The following is an 18,728-nucleotide window of genomic DNA, read 5'->3' on the forward strand; positions in this document are numbered from 1 at the left end:
CGTCCCCCCTCATACGGTGACAGTAACGACCTGTGAAATACTGGGTGCAGTTTCATGTGGTTGGGTAACCGGAGCCTGAAAGCCACTGGGTTGACCTGTTGAATGACCTCAAAGGGACCCAATCTCCTGGGTCTTAATTTCTTACAACCTCCTTTGAACGGCAACCCTTGGGTTGACAGCCACACCCTATCTCCCACCCTTATGGTTTCACCTTCCCTTCGGTTCTTGTCTGCCTGCCTCTTGTATTCTTCCTTCGCCCTTTCTAAGTTGAGTTGGAGCTGACGATGGATTGCTTCCATTTCTTCTACAAAATGCTCGGCTGCCGGGACGCTCCATCTCTCCCCTTCTCCCCCTGGGAAACCCCTGGGATGACACCCATAATTAGCCAAGAAGGGGCTCATCCCTGTGGACACATTCTCGGCATTGTTGTAGGCAAATTCCGCCAGCGCCAACTTTTCTACCCAGTCATTCTCTCTGTCATTGACATAACACCTCAGGTATTGCTGGAGGACACCGTTTGCTCTTTCCGCCTGCCCGTTGGTTTCAGGGTGCCGGGCAGTCGAAAAGTTGACCTCCACCTGCAGTAAGCTCATGAGCTTCCTCCAGAACCTGGAAGTAAATTGTTTTCCTCGGTCTGAGACCACCCTCAATGGCACCCCGTGCAACCTAAAAATGTGTTCTACAAATAACTTCGCTGTCTCTTCCGCCGTGACTGCATGCGAGCAGGCTACAAAGTGGCACATCTTTGTTAGTAGGTCTACCACCACCATGATGGCTGTTTTCCCCTTGGACTTCGGCAGATCAGTCATAAAATCTATCGACACTGCCTCCCAAGGTCGTTCTGGGGTTGGTAAGGGTTCTAATAGCCCCGCCGGTGCCCGCCTCTCCCCTTTGGCTCGCTGGCATTGCTCACACCCTCTTACATACTCCCGTACATCTTCCCTCACCTTAGGCCACCAAAATTCCCTGGTGACCAACCACATGGTTTTGTGTTGTCCAAAATGCCCCGCCGTGGGGCTGTCGTGCAACTGCTTGAGTACCCTCCCCCTTAAGTCTCCTTCAGGGATATACAGTGCCCCTTTGTAATACAAAGCTCCATTTCTTTCCTCGAAACCCCCTGGTTCCTCTCCCTCACCCCTAAGACCTCTGAGCTTATTCTGGGCGTATTCATCATTCTCTGTTTCCTCTACCAGTTCTCTTTGTCCCACCAATGCCGCCCCACACACCCAGCGGTCCTCTGGAATGACATGTCTCTCTTCGGGTGCTCCCTCCCCCTCCAAATATTCAGGTTTGCGTGAGAGAGCGTCCGCCCTAATGTTCTCTGGGCCTGGCACGTAACAAATCTCAAAGTTAAATTTGGAGAACTCCTGGGCCCATCTCACTTGCCGTTGGTTGAGCACTCGTGCCGTCCTCCAATACTCTAGGTTCTTGTGGTCAGTGCACACTTGCACCTTATGTTGTGCGCCAATTAGCAGGTGCCTCCATCTCCGGAACGCCTCATGAATGGCTAGTAGTTCTCGGTCATACACCGTGTAGTTCCTCTCGGATTTGTTCAGCTTTCGCGAAAAAAAGGCACACGGTCTCCACTCTGACTCCTCCTTCCCTGGCTGCAGAAGCACCGCCCCAATCGCTCTGTCTGATGCGTCAGTTTCCACTCTCATCGGTTTTTGTAAATCCACATGCAGGAGTTGTTGTTCCGAGGCGAAGGCCCTTTTTAGTTCCTCAAATGCTCGCTCCGCCTCCTCAGTCCAAACGAACTTCTTCTTACTGCTGAGACAGTCCGTAATGGGCGCCGTCAGGTGGGCAAAGTTTCGGATGAACTTACGATAGAAGTTCCCAAATCCTAGGAACCTCTGCACATCCTTCCTTGTTTTGGGTGTTTTCCATTCCAGCACCGCCTGGACCTTGCCGGGATCCATGGCCAATCCCTTGTCTGACAGGCGATACCCCAGGAATTCCACCTCCTTGGTATGAAACTGACACTTCTCCAGTTTCACCCACAGCTGGTTGGCTTGCAGCCTGCTCAACACTTCTCTGACGTCTCTCACATGCTGCTCCTCATTCTCAGAATACACCAACACGTCGTCTAAGAAGGCCACACAATTCTTGTAAAGCAAAGGCCCCAGGACGTGGTTCATAAACGATTGAAAGCACGCGGAGCCTCCTTGTAGGCCGAAGGGCATAACTAAATATTCAAATGCCCCCAAAGGGGTGAACATGGTGGTTTTCCATTCATCCCCCTTCTTTATTCGTATCAGGTTGTACGCCCCCCTTAGGTCCAGTTTAGTAAAAATCTTTCCCTTCCTGACCCTTGTCAAAATGTCGTCAATCCTGGGCATAGGGAAAGCCACTGGTTCTGACACTGCATTTAAGGCCCTGAAGTCACACACAAGCCTCGGCTTGTTCGTGTTTTTTTTATCCACAAAAAACACTGGGCTGCCCCCCACCGCCCTGGACTCTCTGATGAACCCTCTCTTCAGGTTCTTGTCAATGAACTCTCTTAGCTCCTGCATCTCTCTGTCTGACATGGCGTACAGCTTGCCTACAGGGAGCTGTGCCCCAGGGAGTAAATTGATTTGACAGTCAAAGGGTCTATGCGGGGGTAGTTGGTCAGCTTCCCTTTCGCTGAAGACGTCGCGGAGATCTGCGTATTGTCGTGGTACCTTCACGTTCTCCGTTACTTCAGTCCCTGCTAGGGTGGCTTGGGCCCCTGCCAAACCCTTTCCCTCTTTGCAGTGTTCTAAGCAATGTGCTGAACCAAAAGAAACCACTCTCTGATGCCAGCCCACCAGCGGATCATGTAACGCTAGCCAGCTCATCCCCAATATAATGGGAGCTCCTCCCAAGGTGGCCACATTAAACGCTATCAGTTCGGTGTGCCTTGCCACCTTCATTATCATTGGGACGGTCTGCAAGCTGACTTCTCCTCCCAACAGCTCCCTGCCATCGATCGTGGTCACCTGCAGGGGGTTGCTTAAAGGGATCGTCTGTATCTGGTGTTCAGCTGCAAACTCTTTGCTCATGAAATTGCAGGAGCTGCCTGAGTCCAACAGCGCCTTTATCTTTAGAGGGTGTCCGTTTGGCAGCTCTAGCGCCACTTCTATCACTAGGGCGGGTTTAGGAGGTTCTGGCGTGGGCACTTTCACTGCTCTTTGGCCTGGCTGCTGTGCCCCGACGGTGGCAGCCAGGCGTTGGCTTTTACTTGCTTCGGTATTTCTTCCTCTCTTCCCTCCACAGCTCCTACCATCCCTTGCCATTCCTTCCTCTGGGGGCAGACTCTGGCAAAGTGACCTGGCTGTTGGCAGAGATAGCATTTCCGGGCGCCTTTTCCCTCCTTCTTTCCCCCCTCACTGGGCTTTGAAACTGCGCGCGCGCGCGCTGTTCCGATTTCCATCGGCTCTGCCGGCGGGAAAGTTGGCTCTGGAATGTCTGGAATGCGGAACTCCTTCCAACGTTCCCCCTTCCCTTCCCGCCTCTCCAATGCTCTCGCCTCCTGGCGCGCTCCTATGGTCAGCGCTGATTTGGTCAGCTGGTCCATAGACTCCGCCCTGGGCGCCCGGGAAAGTTCGTCTTTCACAGCCGAAGAAAGCCCTTCTTCAAAGAGCATTTGAATGGGTTCCGCCGATAGATCCCACCCCAATTTATGGATCAACATGGTGAACTCAGTCCAGTACTCACGGACAGATCGGCTCCCCTGTTTGCAAGCCATTAACTGTCTGCGGACCACTCCCTGTTCAATATCGCTGGAAAACATCAGATCCATGGCGCGAAAGAACTTCATCGTGTCCTTTAGGACGTCACTATTCGCTGCCATCAGGGGTCTAACCCAGTCTCTCGCCCCCTTTTCAAGATGCCCAATCACGAAAGCCACTCGTGATTCCTCGTCAGGGAATTCATCAAACTGCAGATTGAGGGCATATTGCATCTCTGTCCGAAAGCCATGATAGTCTTTGGGCTCCCCCCCAAACTTCTGCACCAATCCTGGTACCTTTCTGACGAGCTGGGTGTCTTTCCCCTTTTTGTCTGCATCCTGAGCCCTCCTCTCCTCAAGCCTCGCCGTCTGCAGCGCTAGCTGGACCTCCAACACCCGGTACCTTTCTTCCAGGCTTGGACCCGCTCCAGCTCCTGCTTCTCCGGTTCCGGCTGGGTTGCTCATGATGCCTTCTCCTGCACAAGCTGCTCACGGAGACTGTCGGAATGCTGTGATGGGACGATGAGCTGCTTGTGTGTAAAATCCTAGTCCCTCAGAGTTTGGTCAAGTTTGCAAACCTCTGTCTGTAACGGAGCCCCTTAAACATGGCTCCGTCAGTCGCTGGCAGATTCCGACAGTGGTTGCTTTCGGAATCGCTTCCAACATAAAAGCTCCTTAACGGAAACACGTCTTCTGGACTCTCTGCGTGACAGTTTCCGGCGAGGAGTGGGTGTCCCTACAGGAGGTCCTGAAACCTCCCCACTGTTTTCGCTGGAAGTGTCTCTGAGCCATCCCTCCAGCTCACTTTCCCTCAGCTCAGCTCCTCTCCCCCTACTGGTTCCCTCTTCAGCTGCTGAGTCTCTCCCAACCTGTGTGAGCCCTTTCACTTCCCTTCCTTCCGATGGCAGTTCCCTGACAAACGCATAGCTAAGCTATCCCAATGGCACAGTGTAGTTACATCAAAGAGCAACATGCAGAGACACCTCCATCTCAGGAATAGCTACATCTTATATTCCCCCTGAGAAGTCAACAAAATTTTGCCTCTGGCAGTCAATTATGTGTGGTCATCAGTGACTCCCGTACCAATAGATGAGTCACTTCTAAAGTAACAGATGAGTCACTTCACACCACACATCAAAAAATGGGAACAGGAGAACAAGAGGGACTGCCTATTTCCTTCTCCAGTGTATGGCATGAAGCAAGACAGACATCCTCAAGTTCTCTGCATGTGTAGAGGACTCAGTGGAGGGCAAGGGACTTCTCTCCCATGTCTGGCACAGTGACAGCTCTTCCTAAGTTTTCTGTAATTTGCAAAGGTCTGGGTTCTAAGATCTGTGGTGTGTGTGGCTTTGTCAACTGGCTTTCTTAATTCCTGCTTCCCACAATGCATATCCTGCTAGAGGTTGGTTCTCTTTACCACCACACTTTTATTTATGGCTTTATTATGTAGCTGAAATTTTAAAACTGTATTTAAGTTTTAATTTCCCAAAGTCTGGACACAAACAATTGGATATCACAGTGTGTTTTCTGCTAGGCAGAACCTACGGCTGTTCAGCAGATTGATGTCAGCCACAAGCCATAAAATTATTTGCTACAAAAAATGACATTAGAAAGGTCTGCAAAGCAATAAACACCCCATTCCCCAATGTGGAAGTCAAGCAACTCCTTTAGAAACTATCCATGGCTGGTATATTTCATGATACTGAGAGCTGAAGGAGCATCAGTTCTTATCAAGGCTGTCTCAGGAGAATTTCTAGATATAAAAATAAGAATAATTCAAGTAGCCTAATATAAAGCTGTATCCAGGGATTCAGGGATCCATGTGACAAGGCCCATGTAATTTAAGGGGCAGAGAAATTAGCATGTATTATGGTACCAAGATTTTACAGAGCAGATGAAAGTAGTGCATAGATACCACACATTTTGTCTTATGAATTATGAATGCTAATACCCAAACTCTAGGCAGCTAGAAGTCTTCCTTTGATGTGCAGGTTAAGCCACTTTGTAAAGTTCAATTCATGAAATGCCTGAATAACAAAGGATCAGACTTTTGGAGCATCAAGCACTGAGTGTTGATTTCTAAAGCAATTTCATTAGGGAGATTCCTACTTGCCTTCATAACATTGAAGAGAACCTCTTGGCCCAGACTGTCCTGTCCCTTAAAAAACTCGTGCTCTGGGTATGTCCGGGCAATATCCCTCCTGATTAGCTTTTCACAAGGAGAAGACATCTTTAACAACTCTGAATACTGATTCTTCACTGGCATGTCAGTGGCACTGCACAGAAGTTGCCAAACAATGGCTCGGAAGTGGTGGGGAATTCCTTTCCTTATGAGCTCCTAAAGTGGGGGGGGGGGGGGGGGGAGAGAAACAAAGTATCAGAAACCCCAAGTGACATTTGTGAAGTAGTTCTGCTCAATATACCATAAGGAGGCTTCATATTTTAAACCTTTGGTGTAAACTAAGGAGGACGCCGGACGCAAAGCAATTACCTCATGATCACAGCATATTGGAAAAAGTCAGCTTGGTAGGAGAGAAGGGAGTACATGAATAAAAAAATTAAGTTTTCAAAAATGTAACCAAAATTCTATTGGCAGAGAATTTCTGTTCACTATCTAGTTCTCTGTTTGTAACTATTAACTGATTGCACCATAATTTTTTATGCATTCTTTGCAAATTACCATGTACATCAGTGGCACTGTATAAATAAAACTTTCCTTCCCTCCAATATCTTGTCTCTGATAAATTCTGCTCCCCTCAAACAACCACAGGCACATCATTACTTACACATTAGCCCACAATGGTGATGTAAGTGTGTACAACTGTGAAAAGGATTACAGAGTTTATGCAATCACACTTGTGTTATTATAATTAAAAGTATTCATTAGCTGCATTACTTACAAATGAGACAACACAGTATGAACATTAAAAGCAATTGTCACAAGCCAACCATATCACTTCTTGTTTTTACAATACTTCTTGTGAGAGGAGGAGTAGTATTCATGCGTGGTCATGGGTATTGCCCATCGCCAGAGCAGACTCCCTCACCTTGAGCAGTTTTTCCTTCTTTTTCCGCCATTCTTCCCATTCATTTACAATCCTCCCCCACAAGATCCAGGTATCCTCCTCAAGATGGCTCAAGTTGGATGAGGCAGAAGAGCTCGAGACCAAAGAGGACCCACTATTCCTTCGCGAGCCATTCATGGAGCGCAAGGATTTGGAATCTGCTTCCAGCAGCCTGGGAAAATGACAGCCTGTTAGTAGCATCCCTACCAGCCCCACAATCAGGTTACACCTTCAGAGCTATGCAAGTGCATCAACATCTAACTAAGCTACCACGAAAGTAGGACTCCTCAATTACACTTGGTATGCACAGAGCTTCCAGTTGAACTAAGTTTAAATGCTTTTGCACACAAGCTTTTTGACACGCCAGCCCTTCTAGCAGCATACAAAGCATCTCCAGAGGTAAAACAGCTACAAACATATCACATGAATCACAGAAAAGTTTGTTTGCTGATGGAGTCTGTAACCAGCTTACCAAATGATGCAAGCTTACCAAACGATGGGCCAGCCCACGTTCCGTCTGTCGGAGGATGGGCTAAAGCATGTGTGCACGCGTGCTCTTCTGGGTCGCTTCTCCGTCCCGCACGCGTGCGCACACGCTATTTCTGGCACACATCCAGGTCAGAGGAGCACCCGTGCGCATGCGCACAGGCGTCATCAACCTGGAAGTCATTCCCCACGCCACGCCACACCGGTAAGAGCGGGCGGTGGGAGAACAAAGCACATTTCTCAACAGAGCCCAATTTAACAATTAAGATCTCAGGCAGTAAGAGTCAAGAATGATAAGAAAACCTCTCCATGTCTATGATACATCTCGGCTTCACCCAATTTCTATTTTAAATAAAGGTATAATTTATATTCAAATGCAAGACCAGAGAATTAAGACAAATTGAATTCTGTTACTTTCACAAATCATTTTCAATGAAATCCCCTACTAGATTATTCTACCCATCAACTTGGTAAGCTCCTGAAGCCTTTAGCCAAAATCACATCACCATTTTAAAAACAGATTTAGAAACATGAAGGGCAATATAATTCCTATAAATATTAAGAAAACCTTGTTCATTATACACAGCTCAGCAGAATTTGATTCCTCAGGCAGCTATAAAGGACTTATGCTTACTCATCAGCAAGGTGTTCTCAGTTTTCTACTTTACTAATTCTCAATCCCAAGTGAAGCAGCCATGATAAAACAGTCTGGTAAACAAAACAGCCTTTAGATTAGGAAAAGAGCTGTTATACATTAGGTCAAAGAGATAAGTATTTCAAAGAAACAGCCAGACACAAGTTACCAAGAAATCTTTGCCTGTTCAATTCAAGATTTGTCACTTTCCATTACAGGTTCTTTGGCTGTCACGATCATTTGATGTTCGGATGCCACCACATGGCCATTTAGAAATCAAGCAGGGCATTCAGTAAAAGGAAGCTACCATAGAGCTACTGAAAGTAGCAAATCTACAGTTGTTTATATGATATGAGCAGCTGTCAAATCCAGGCAAATCAAAAAACAGAAAGGCAATGCCAAAACAGAGCTCTCACTGCCTGTCTACTCAGTCTAGCACACACTGCTTGGATACTTTGGCAAAACTTCTGTCTCTAAAAGGAATGGAGCCTCACCTAGACAATGACACCTGAACAATGAAATCCAACATGCACTCAGGTCACTGATTGCTACATGGGAGAACATGTGCTTTGCTGGAAAGAGGAATACTGCACTCAGTCCTTATTCAAATGGAGAAACAGTGGAAAGTCTGCTAATTCTAGGGTCCCAGCAAGTTATTCCACCTGGCCTCTGATTTTTAGAGGTTCTAAAGTCCAACAAGGTGGAAAGCCTAAGAAGACTGAAATGCTGCCCTAATGATCTATGCAGCATCTTATTTTAATATCCAGTTCATGTGCTTACAAATGAATGGTTCATTTGTATATATGGTTCATTTAGGTATGCTGAAGGAATGTCAGCGATCTGAATTATGAGGCAAGCACATCTGATCTATGCCTTGCAAACAAAATCATGGGTCAGAGGAGTTCTGCCTCTGAATCTGGACCACCCAATAAAGCCCTACGAGGTGGTCTGAGTGGGACGTGTGTGTGTGTGTGTGTGTGTGTATATATATATATATATATATATATATATATATACCCTCTAAGAGCTGCTTGCAGCAGCAAATAATCATGCCTGTTGCCATGCGAGTTGAAAACATGGCTACCAATGGCCCCAGGATTGATGAGATGTGTATGTGTGTCAGTTGCTTCCAGAGACACTGTGTGACAATAAAACATGGTTGAACAATGCAAAAGGCATGCTGCTTGGACCACTAAAATGTAGGTTGGAGAAAGAAAGTAAGTTTTGCGCAGATTTCCTTTTAAAAAACATGTATGCAGGAACGGGACAGGTGGGGACTGATGGGGGTTCCATGTGATCAGAACTAGGCTGATCCCTAGGCTAAAGTAACCTGTCAAAGGGAAAAAAGGAAATGCTGGCAGGGAATGATGGCATATGCAACACTTGAGAATGTACAGACTAACTTGCCCGTACAGTATGGCTCACGTTATTCATTCAGTAATAGCAACGATTGAACGAATGAACAGAAAAAGGTGACAGCTGGATTTATCAAGGTCCAAGAATATCTCCCATTTGGTAGCATTGAGCTATACACTATATGGCCTTTATACTCAAGAAAGCATTTAAAAATATGTATTTATGTACAGCACTCCCAACTAGAAGGATTGGTTTCTCAGCTTTAATACTCACATTGATAACTTTTTTAAACTGCCCAGTGTGTATGCATACTATAACCAAGTTCAGCTCACTTCACTCAACTTACCTGTTTTGTTCTTCAAGCTTTGCCAATAGCTCCAACTCATCTGGGCTCAGATTCTCGGAATCGGACGTGGGGGAGCATGCAGGCATGGAGTTGACGGAGGAGAGTCCTTCATGGGAAGAAGAGTCTGGGCTGATCGCCGGACTTGCCATCTCAGGCAGTTTGAGAGTAGCGGGGATGTCCATTAAAAAAGTATTCAGAAACAGTTTCAGGAAGGTCAAAGTATCACCTGAAAGGAAGGGGGAAAACCACATTTTTCAGAGCAACAGTCCTTTTTTGCTTATATAGTCAATATAAAGAACGACCTTTATAGGTCTAGTTCTACACTGTTCAGAGGCATTTGGTTGGAGGTGGCTAAGGCTCTAACAGGCCATCGTATTCAAAACCGGGCACTTCAGGAAGAGTACAGAGATTATTAATTTCCGGCTCTACGAGATGACGACGACTGAATTTTTAACTTAAGGTGGTAGTTCAAGAGATGAACTTTTAAAAGATGTAGGAGTACAATGGTACCTCTGGTTGCATACTTAATTCGTTCCGGAGGTCCGTTCTTAACCTGAAACTGTTCTTAACCTGAAGCACCACTTTAGCTAATGGGGCCTCCTGCTGCCGCTGCGCCGCGATTTCTGTTCTCATCCTGAAGCAAAGTTCTTAACCCGAGGTACTATTTCTGGGTTAGTGGAGTCTGTAACTTGAAGCGTATGTAACCAGATGTACCACTGTACTGTTATCTGTGAACTAGGTTAATGTTTTATCAATTTGGCTATTTTGTATTCTGTGATCTCTTTTAGGCTGCTAAAACACAACAGACATCTCTATCAATAGTAGGCAACACTTTACTTCTAAGCTCACAAATAATTCAGATGTAAGGTTAAGTCTCTGCTGAGAAAAAGCCTCCAAATATTTTTTGAAATGAAAAAAGGTCACACTACCTTCCTTTAGTTAACTCTGCTGTAGTACAGAGCTTACAGGCCTTCATTAAATTGCTTTTTCTGCTGAATTTAAAATTCTTTAAAGGTAATTCCCAAATAAATTTACTCATTCAACTCTTCGTATTCTTACTAATCTGCTTGAAAATCCTGGCTGGTATTTTTTAATGATATTTCTAATTATGTCACGAAAAAGTGCAACACTGACATCAGAAGGACTCAGAAGTCAACTCACTATGTTCCCCCATGATATTAGTCTCATGACTAACCATGTCTACTTGAAGTAAGTCCTACTGAATTCAGTGGGGCTTATTCTCAGGTAAATGGGGTTAGGACTGCAGCCAAAGACACTTTTTTCAACAGGCTGCATTAATGGTGCAATCCTAAAGTGGAGCTAGGCCACCCGAGGGGCCTCAGAATTTGGTAGAAGTCCTCCTGCCCTCACAGAATGCCAGATAACACCATAAAATCCCGCCACAAAAACTGGCAGGGTGCCACGAGGAAGCCAACTGGGTCCTGAAGATGGAATGATTATGGTATTTGGTGTCTCAGACACTTTTCTGAAGGGCAGCCAGATATCTCTCTTAAGGAGCCATGTCTTGCCACTTGTGCCACTGGGGATCAAATGAATGATGGGCTGCTATGCCACAGCTGTATGTGTTGCAATGTATTCTGGCTCACTCCACTTCTGGGCAGTGATGTGGTGTTGACTCAATCCTATCCCAAGATTTGTAGGCAGCAGCTGTGTTGCCAAGGATAATGGAGCTGCCCTTTTTGGCAATGTTTTTAGATGCCTCTTCGTCCTGTTCTCCTGCTCTCCCCCACCACCAATCGTGGGCTGAGCAAGTATTGGACACAGCAAATGTTCGCCTGACATTGTGGCAACATTATCTGTGGCCCAAGCATTAATTGCAGTTTGTGATTGTTCAGCCCGGGTCTTTATCAGACCAATGTCTGATCTACCAGAGAAATCAAAATAATCCTGTTTCCAGGCTTTGTCACATAATTTATTTCCGTATCATGTCATCTATTCACTTTCTATTTAGATCTCATGCCCCAAAGCCCAATGAATGTGAAGGAGAATGGGTTTGCAAGGCTGCAGTGGACCAAGCACTATCAAAAACATGTGCTCTCTTATTGTAAATTTGCCAGATGTTCCTGTAATTTCTTTTGCACCTACAGTGATACCTCACTTTTCGAACATAATCCATTCTGGAAGTCCGTTCGAGTTCTGAAACATTCGAAAACCGAAAGCGGAAGCCTCAAAACGCAAGCCTCAATATGGAAAACTCAAAACGGAAGCTGTGTTTCCTGTTCAACTTCCAAGGCGCGTTCGAAAACTGAGGCACTTACTTCTAGGTTTTCGGTGTTCGAGTTCCGAAATATTTGACTATGGAGGTGTTCAAAAACTGAGGTACCACTGTACATATATTTCTAGATGTGTTCTGTTTAGCTGCTCTCTAAACTGGGTGGACAGGCAACAAAAATCACAAATGAAATGTAAATGAGCTTCAGTGTAAGTGAGTGTGAGCGATACAGATACAAAGTGGTACAAAATAAGCTCCAACCTCTCACATACGTCGATGAGGTAGTTGTACCGAAGCAGAGCAACAGCTAGGATATATTGTGCAACTCACTATTGGGATCATGGTGGAGAGTATAATGAAATCAATACAGCATCCTATGTGAAAAACAAAATCCATGCTAGGGAGATTATTAAGGAAAGATTGAAAATGCTCTTCTTGGTACTCTAATGCCTTTATACAAATCTATGGAGCAGCCTTGTTTGGAATGCAGAATACAGTTCTGGCGATTCCATCTCAAGCAAGATACTGCAGAGCTGGAAAAAGAACAGAAAAGAGCACCTAAAATGGTCAGAGAACGCTGAAATTTGTGAGAAAGGAGTAGGAAGGGGCACAGCTAAAGAGGATGTGATTGAGGCTTGAATAGGGCCATAGTTGAAGCCCTATGTTAAGGGTAAGACACACGTACAGCATTTCTCTATTATAACCTGATATCCAGGGATGGGGGAGTAGGTGCTGCAGCTTAGAGAATAGCTTAATAGATATACAAGAAACTTAGCAGTGTAGGAAAGGTAGATTTGAGGATGGTCCATACCAATTTGTAGGAGTCTCAAGGTTGACAAGTAATTTACAGTAAATAGGTGTTGCCAGTTCTTCCCCTCCTAATGTTCGCTGTTGTTGGACATGATTTCTCCATTTGTACTGCATCTTTTGGGAAATCTTTTATTATTATTAAGTCAAGGGACAAGTATATTATCTACTGTGCCCTAGCAGTAGCGCACCATACATCTAGAGTTTTAGGTTTAATCAGTTTTGCTGCTTATTTTAACCTGTGAGTGGTGCCAAGGTATGTCATGGCAAATGCTCAGTCAAAACCTGTGATACCTGTCAACAGTTCCAGCAACAGAAGCTGTGTGTTTACGAGGGTCGCTGGGAGGAGGGTGGGGGGAAGACAGGCCTGGTTAGAACAGGGATGAGGACTCAGACTCTTGTGGCTCTCCAGACTCTGACTCCCAGCAGCCCCAGCCAACATACCCAGCAGTGAGAGATGGTGGAAGTTGCAGTCCAGCTACATCTGGAATGCCACAGGTCCTCCATCTCTGGGCTAGTGGTGCTAATAACACTAAAGGCCACAGGTTCATTCCCCATACGTGCCAAAAGTTCTGCACCTCTTTTTCATCCTACTCATTTCTCTCCATTTCAAAAGTATAGTCACATAAAATGGACAATAATTTTGCAAACACCTGCGATAAATGCACAATTAATCAACTGAACCATTAGAAGAGGGGAATTCAGGGAACTGCAGAGTCCATTAATTCTAAGACAACTTGCCCCCCCCCCCCAAATATCCCCTGCAAGTTCTGTTCTGTCAGATCTCTCCTTTCAACCAACTCAGAGACACTCCCAGCCTAAGACAAGGCCTCAGTTAAGCCCCACAGACCTCAAGGGTTTACAGGCTGAAATGGTTAGGCCAAGAGGCTCAAGGCCTCCAGACCAATATACACAGATTACCTATGTCCTCAAAACCTTGTTTTGTACATTAATAAATGAACCCCTTATTATAATGAACAACTGTGCAGTTTTCGAGCAGCCATTTTGTGAAGAGCCTTGGTTGATCTCTAATATACCATTAACAGTAAATATAAATAGAAGGTCTAAATAATTATAAGTGGGAGGTTGGGGTGGGACTCAGCTATTGTGGCGCTTCCTGAGGGGAAGAAAGTCTCATTATTCAGCTATAGGTTAGGGAAGGAAGATTATCTCAATCCCAAATAAAAAGAGTGGGGAAGCATTCCCACACCTCCCCATTTTTAATGCATCTCCTTCTTTCTTGCTCAGCCTGTATCTTTTTCCATCTCTCTCTCTCATTTTCCTATCCTTCCCATATCTTTCTTTTCTTCTTTATTATTTCTCATTCCAGTATCTTTCCTAATTCATTCTAATTTCCCACTCCTACTTTCCTTTACACTTTCTTTTACTTATGAAAGGAGAGTGAATGGTGTGCTACTTCCTTCTATGACGGGGCAGGAAGAACTTAGAATAAACCCCAAGCTTTTTTCCTTTTTTACAGTGGACAGTTGCTAATTTGGTGTGGGTTTACTCTGTCAGTTAACACAGCCTTCACCAACCTGATGTCCTCCAAATGTGTTGGACTACAATTCCCATCAGCCCCAGCTAGCACAGCAGTTATGGCAAGAGTTAATGGAAGTTGCCATCCAAAACATTTGGAGACCCCTAAACTGGAAAAGTTTGAATTAAAAGAATGTAGATAATACTTGCCTACCCTACAGAGTTGCTTTAACATTTACAAGAGTGGTACAGTATATGTAAATTTTCATGGCTCATGTTTCCCAACACACATACATTGTTTTACTGAGTTAGTTCCTGTAACCTTAGACAATAAATATTATGTAAAAGTACAAGTAAATACATTCAGCGATGCAGGCATTCAAAATCAGCAGAAGACATTTGGGACTTTCAGATAAGCTATGAACTCCTTTTGACATCTTCATCAGATTTTTTAAAAAACCATTTTTCATTTATCAAGTGGCAAGCTCACTGGGTTGTATATTCTTACCCTTTTTAATGGTACGTGTTTTCTTATTTTATTCCTTCCTTTCTCTATTTAATTTCTCATTTCCAATTTCAAGTTTGTCTGCTAAGATAGTTGTAGGCACAGACTTATCAAAAATGTATTCAAATATAATAAACAAAACAACAACAACCCACTTTTGATTTAAAGCAGGGGTGGGGAAACATCCAGCCCACGACACAGATTTGGTCCTGCCTGGCCTTCCCATTTAGCCTGTGACCAAAACACACACCCTTGCCCCTCACCAAACACCGTATGCGACATCAGGTGTGGGGCAGGCAGAGCTCTGCCTGGAAAGGTCATGGCTGATCCCTGCAGAAAGCAGGATTGAATTCTAATGCATGAGGAATTAAATCCTGCTTGGTCACTATCTCCTTCCACTCCCATGGTTCAATTCCTTTCAGACCTTCACATATTTAGCGCAAAGATCTGAAAGTGGCTAAGTGTGTTCTGTTGATTGCAGTAAGAAAACTCTGTGCAATTAGAGCCCTGATAATAAGGCAGGGTTTTCAACTGCACACGGAGCCTTCCAAGCCCAAAGAATATAGAAACCCCCTTTAGACCTTTGCACGCCACATGCAAAGGTCTGAGAACCACCCCTGAATGGACCCTGGGGCACAGCTTGAGTGAACTCCCCTCCTCCTACAGTTTTAACCCTTTTGTGTTCAAGCTATTGCCTAGAGAAATGCATAAAACTCACTGCAGTCCTAATGGCTTCCCATCACCGACACTTTCATCCTCAAATTAATTTAGGTTCCTTTCATATCCTGCTTGTATGACTGCAGAAGAGAGCTAATTCCAGCATTCAGTATTACGTTTTCTAAGCCAGCAAAGGCTGTTTACAACCTCCTCCACACAAATCCTGATACGGGGGGGGGGGGGGGGATATCTAATAATATATAAAAATGTAACAGCAGCATTCAACTAAGAATTCCCCACTGGTCAGGTCAGAAGATTATGAAGCAAAAAGCAGCACTAGAACAGAGTATCTTGTCAATATCCCGGGCCTCCCTGCAAGAGCTCTAAGTAATCAATGCAAAGTTGCTTCAAGTTAGGCCTGAAATTGAAAGCTTCCGTAGTAATACTTTCCAAACCTTCTAATGGTTCAGTTGATTTAAATAAACTCTTGGCCATGAGAAGAAGGGAATTCAGGGCATGTTCAGAGTGCCCACCAATTAAGGCATTTTTGCTTTTTTGTCAACCTTTGGGACCAAGGAAGCTACCGTATCTTGAGCTACATATCAAATGCTTACTGCTGAGGTTGTGAACCAAAATCCCCATTACTGAACCCTCAGTCAAGATCAATTATAGTAGATACTGTTTACAAATACCTTTTCATTTAGGGGAGAAAAGTAACTTTAGGCAAAAGTACAAGCTATTGATCCTGAATTAAGTTATTGGCCGCTTCAACTTTTTTCTAATAACAGTATCTAGCTAAGATACATTGCCTCCAATCTGAGACTACAGGCCAGCCATTTGTACATGAAAGAGGAGTGCACACAGATGTTGCCACCAACACTGCAGGCTATACTATTCACAAGAAACTGCATGACATTCCTACATTTCCAAATGGATGACTGTACATGGAAGTACCCTCTGGGTAGATAAGGCATCAGGGGTTGGTTTGTGGCCATACGTAAATACTGAGCCTGGTAGGGGAAAATTGTTTCGTGAGAAGGCTTGAAAAGGCAGCAGCTGTCATTCATCACATCACCCTTTGTGGCTCAGATGCTTCAGCTAGCCTCCAGATAAAAATACTCAATGCATATTTATGTATTAGACATAAGGCAGCATCTTTAGTTTGAGTTTTCTTGCGTCCATTTATGCAACATGTTAAAAGTGGTAGCTTTTTGGTAAAGTGCTACTTCAAGGCTAAGCTCCAGTTAACTTAGATGGGAATAAGTGTCTCTGGATTCTTGTTAGTACACACACAAAGGACTAGGCACTGCACTTGTGTTGCCAGCAATAGATGGTTTGCAGTGCACTTGCTATGCATGACAGAGAGGGCTACACATACCAAAATGTGTAGACTTCAGAGTATAATGAAACTCCTGCCCCTGCCCTGGCAAAGCAATATTTGCAAAGTTGTTTCCCATTAGGCCCAAAATTAAAAGCTTCAGTAGTAATACTTTCTGAAGCTTTAACTTGAAATTAAATGCTACCTCATTTATAAAATATGGAACACAACGAAGTCCAAGTTATTCTTGCTATTGTTTATGGTTTCAAAACGCAGTAGTGGCTACAATGTGAAAGATTTATCATAAAAGGATGCATCACAAAGTAACTGAAGCTATTCTTACAGCAGGCTTGTAAATAGCTACTTGCCTGGTTACCCAAGTGTAAGAAGTACCTCCAAGCAACCAGGAAAAGGAAGCTTTTACTAGAACAGCAGGAGTAGTCAAGCATCTATTTCAAGTTAGGTGCTATACGAAAGACAAAGTTAAGACAGGTTCAGCCTAGGACCATGACCTAACACAGAGGTTTACATACCTGTGAGTTATTCACTTTTGTGATCTTATTTAAACAGCAGTCCTGTTTAGGGAAGTTTTTAATGTTTAATGCTGTATTGTGTTTTTAATATTTGATTGGGAACCACCCAGAGTGGCTGGGGAAACCCAGCCAGATGGGCGGGGTATACATATTAATAAATAATAATAATAATAATAATAATAATAATAATAATTACAGCAACAGCCAATGAATTGTTCAAATCACTTTCTGAAAGCTTCAAAATATACTAATGGAAGGGGCCACAAGAATTGAACTTTTAATGCAAAATTAGCCTCAAAGGCAAGTTATATGTGGGCAATTTGAAATTCATTTGACATAATTACCTTAAAAACTTGGAACAAACGTATATTGATCTGTCTCTACAGATGTGCTTAAACAAACCTAAGGCCCTGCAGATATTGCTGGACTACAATTCCCATCATCTCCAACTGCTAGGCATGCTATCTAAAGCAGAAGGGAGTCCACACAGATCTGCAGGGCCACAGGTTTCACACCCTTGCACTAGAAATATATTAGGGGTTCTTAGTTTCCTCTACTATGCAAGAAACTCAATGCACAGAGCACCTAATCCATAGTTTCAACATCACCCATTGTATGACTCTGCACCTCCCCCAGGTATGTGGACTCTGGCCAACAAAAACTTATGTCTTTAAGGTGACCTGCTATTGCACAAACTAACATGGCTATCTCTCTAGATCTTCTCCCCAAAGCCTTTGGATACAGATTTTGCCAACGGACCAAGTACTCATTACACACCAGTGACATTGCTTCACACTGTAACAGGTTTATGGCTAGACACAACTCTAGCTTCCTGAGGCGAATAATCAGCAGCAGCCTGCAGCCAACCATGCAGGGAAGATTTACACAAGTGGGGCTCTTCACTTTTGTCTTTCTTGGCATATATGGAAAAGTATGTGTGGGTAGCTGGGCTTGTAAGCATTTGTGAGCTTGTTAAATTCGGCAGACTTATTACCAATGCTACAGATTTCATCGAAGGAACAAATAGGGGATGCAAGGAAAGTATTGCCACCAATACTTGATCAATGTTTTTTCTGTTTCTTGCCACAAGGTTGATGGACATTCCAAACATATGTATCTAATGTGACTGAATTGCATGGTCTGATCTTGCTATTTTATATCATCATCAATCTTTATTACGGTCCAAAGACCCAACAAAACATTACAAATCAATACACAGTTCATACAGCCTTAAACAGAGGCTCACTATGTCAGGTTCCTACTGGAAGGCCGGACAAAAGCTAGAACGTTAGCAGTGGCAAAGTTTTTATTGGTGGTTGAAAGAACAAATGAGCCCTATATTCTAAACAAAATGCTATTTTATATTGTTTTGATTCTTTTTTGTACTTTTATTGTGTGTGTGTGTGAAGAAATATTGCTTTTATTTGTTTCTGTTTACTACAATGCGTTATACATGGGGCTTCCTCTGAAGATGGTTCAGAAACTTCAGCTGATGCAGAATTCAGCAGCTAGGTTGCACACTGGGGCAAGAGCATAAAACACTAATCCTGGCCTGACTGCACTGGCTCCCCATTAGTTTCCAGGTGCAATTCAAAATGCTGGTTTTGAACTATTAAGC

At 44.2% G+C, this 18,728-nt stretch overlaps 1 protein-coding gene across 6 annotated transcripts in view; it reads right to left on the bottom strand.

Moving 5' to 3' along the window:
• The window catches only part of EVI5L (ecotropic viral integration site 5 like), a 55,620-nt gene that overhangs the window by 31,434 nt on the left and 5,458 nt on the right, over positions 1-18,728 (bottom strand). For 5 of the 6 annotated variants that reach the window (XM_080997005.1, XM_080997003.1, XM_080997006.1 and 2 more), the window contains exons 2-4: positions 9,579-9,804; positions 6,739-6,928; positions 5,805-6,029 (exon numbers count right to left, since the gene is read on the bottom strand). In XM_080997005.1, the coding sequence (XP_080853131.1) occupies positions 5,805-6,029; positions 6,739-6,928; positions 9,579-9,760 (597 nt within the window). In that variant the 5' untranslated portion in view covers positions 9,761-9,804. Of the gene's footprint in view, positions 1-5,804; positions 6,030-6,738; positions 6,929-9,578; positions 9,805-14,128; positions 14,147-18,728 lie in introns of those variants that run through there. The other variant, XM_080997004.1, reaches the window with a different exon arrangement.

The sequence above is a fragment of the Podarcis pityusensis genome (assembly GCF_964106645.2).
Source record: "Podarcis pityusensis genome assembly, chromosome: 2".
Lineage (NCBI taxonomy): Eukaryota > Metazoa > Chordata > Lepidosauria > Squamata > Lacertidae > Podarcis > Podarcis pityusensis.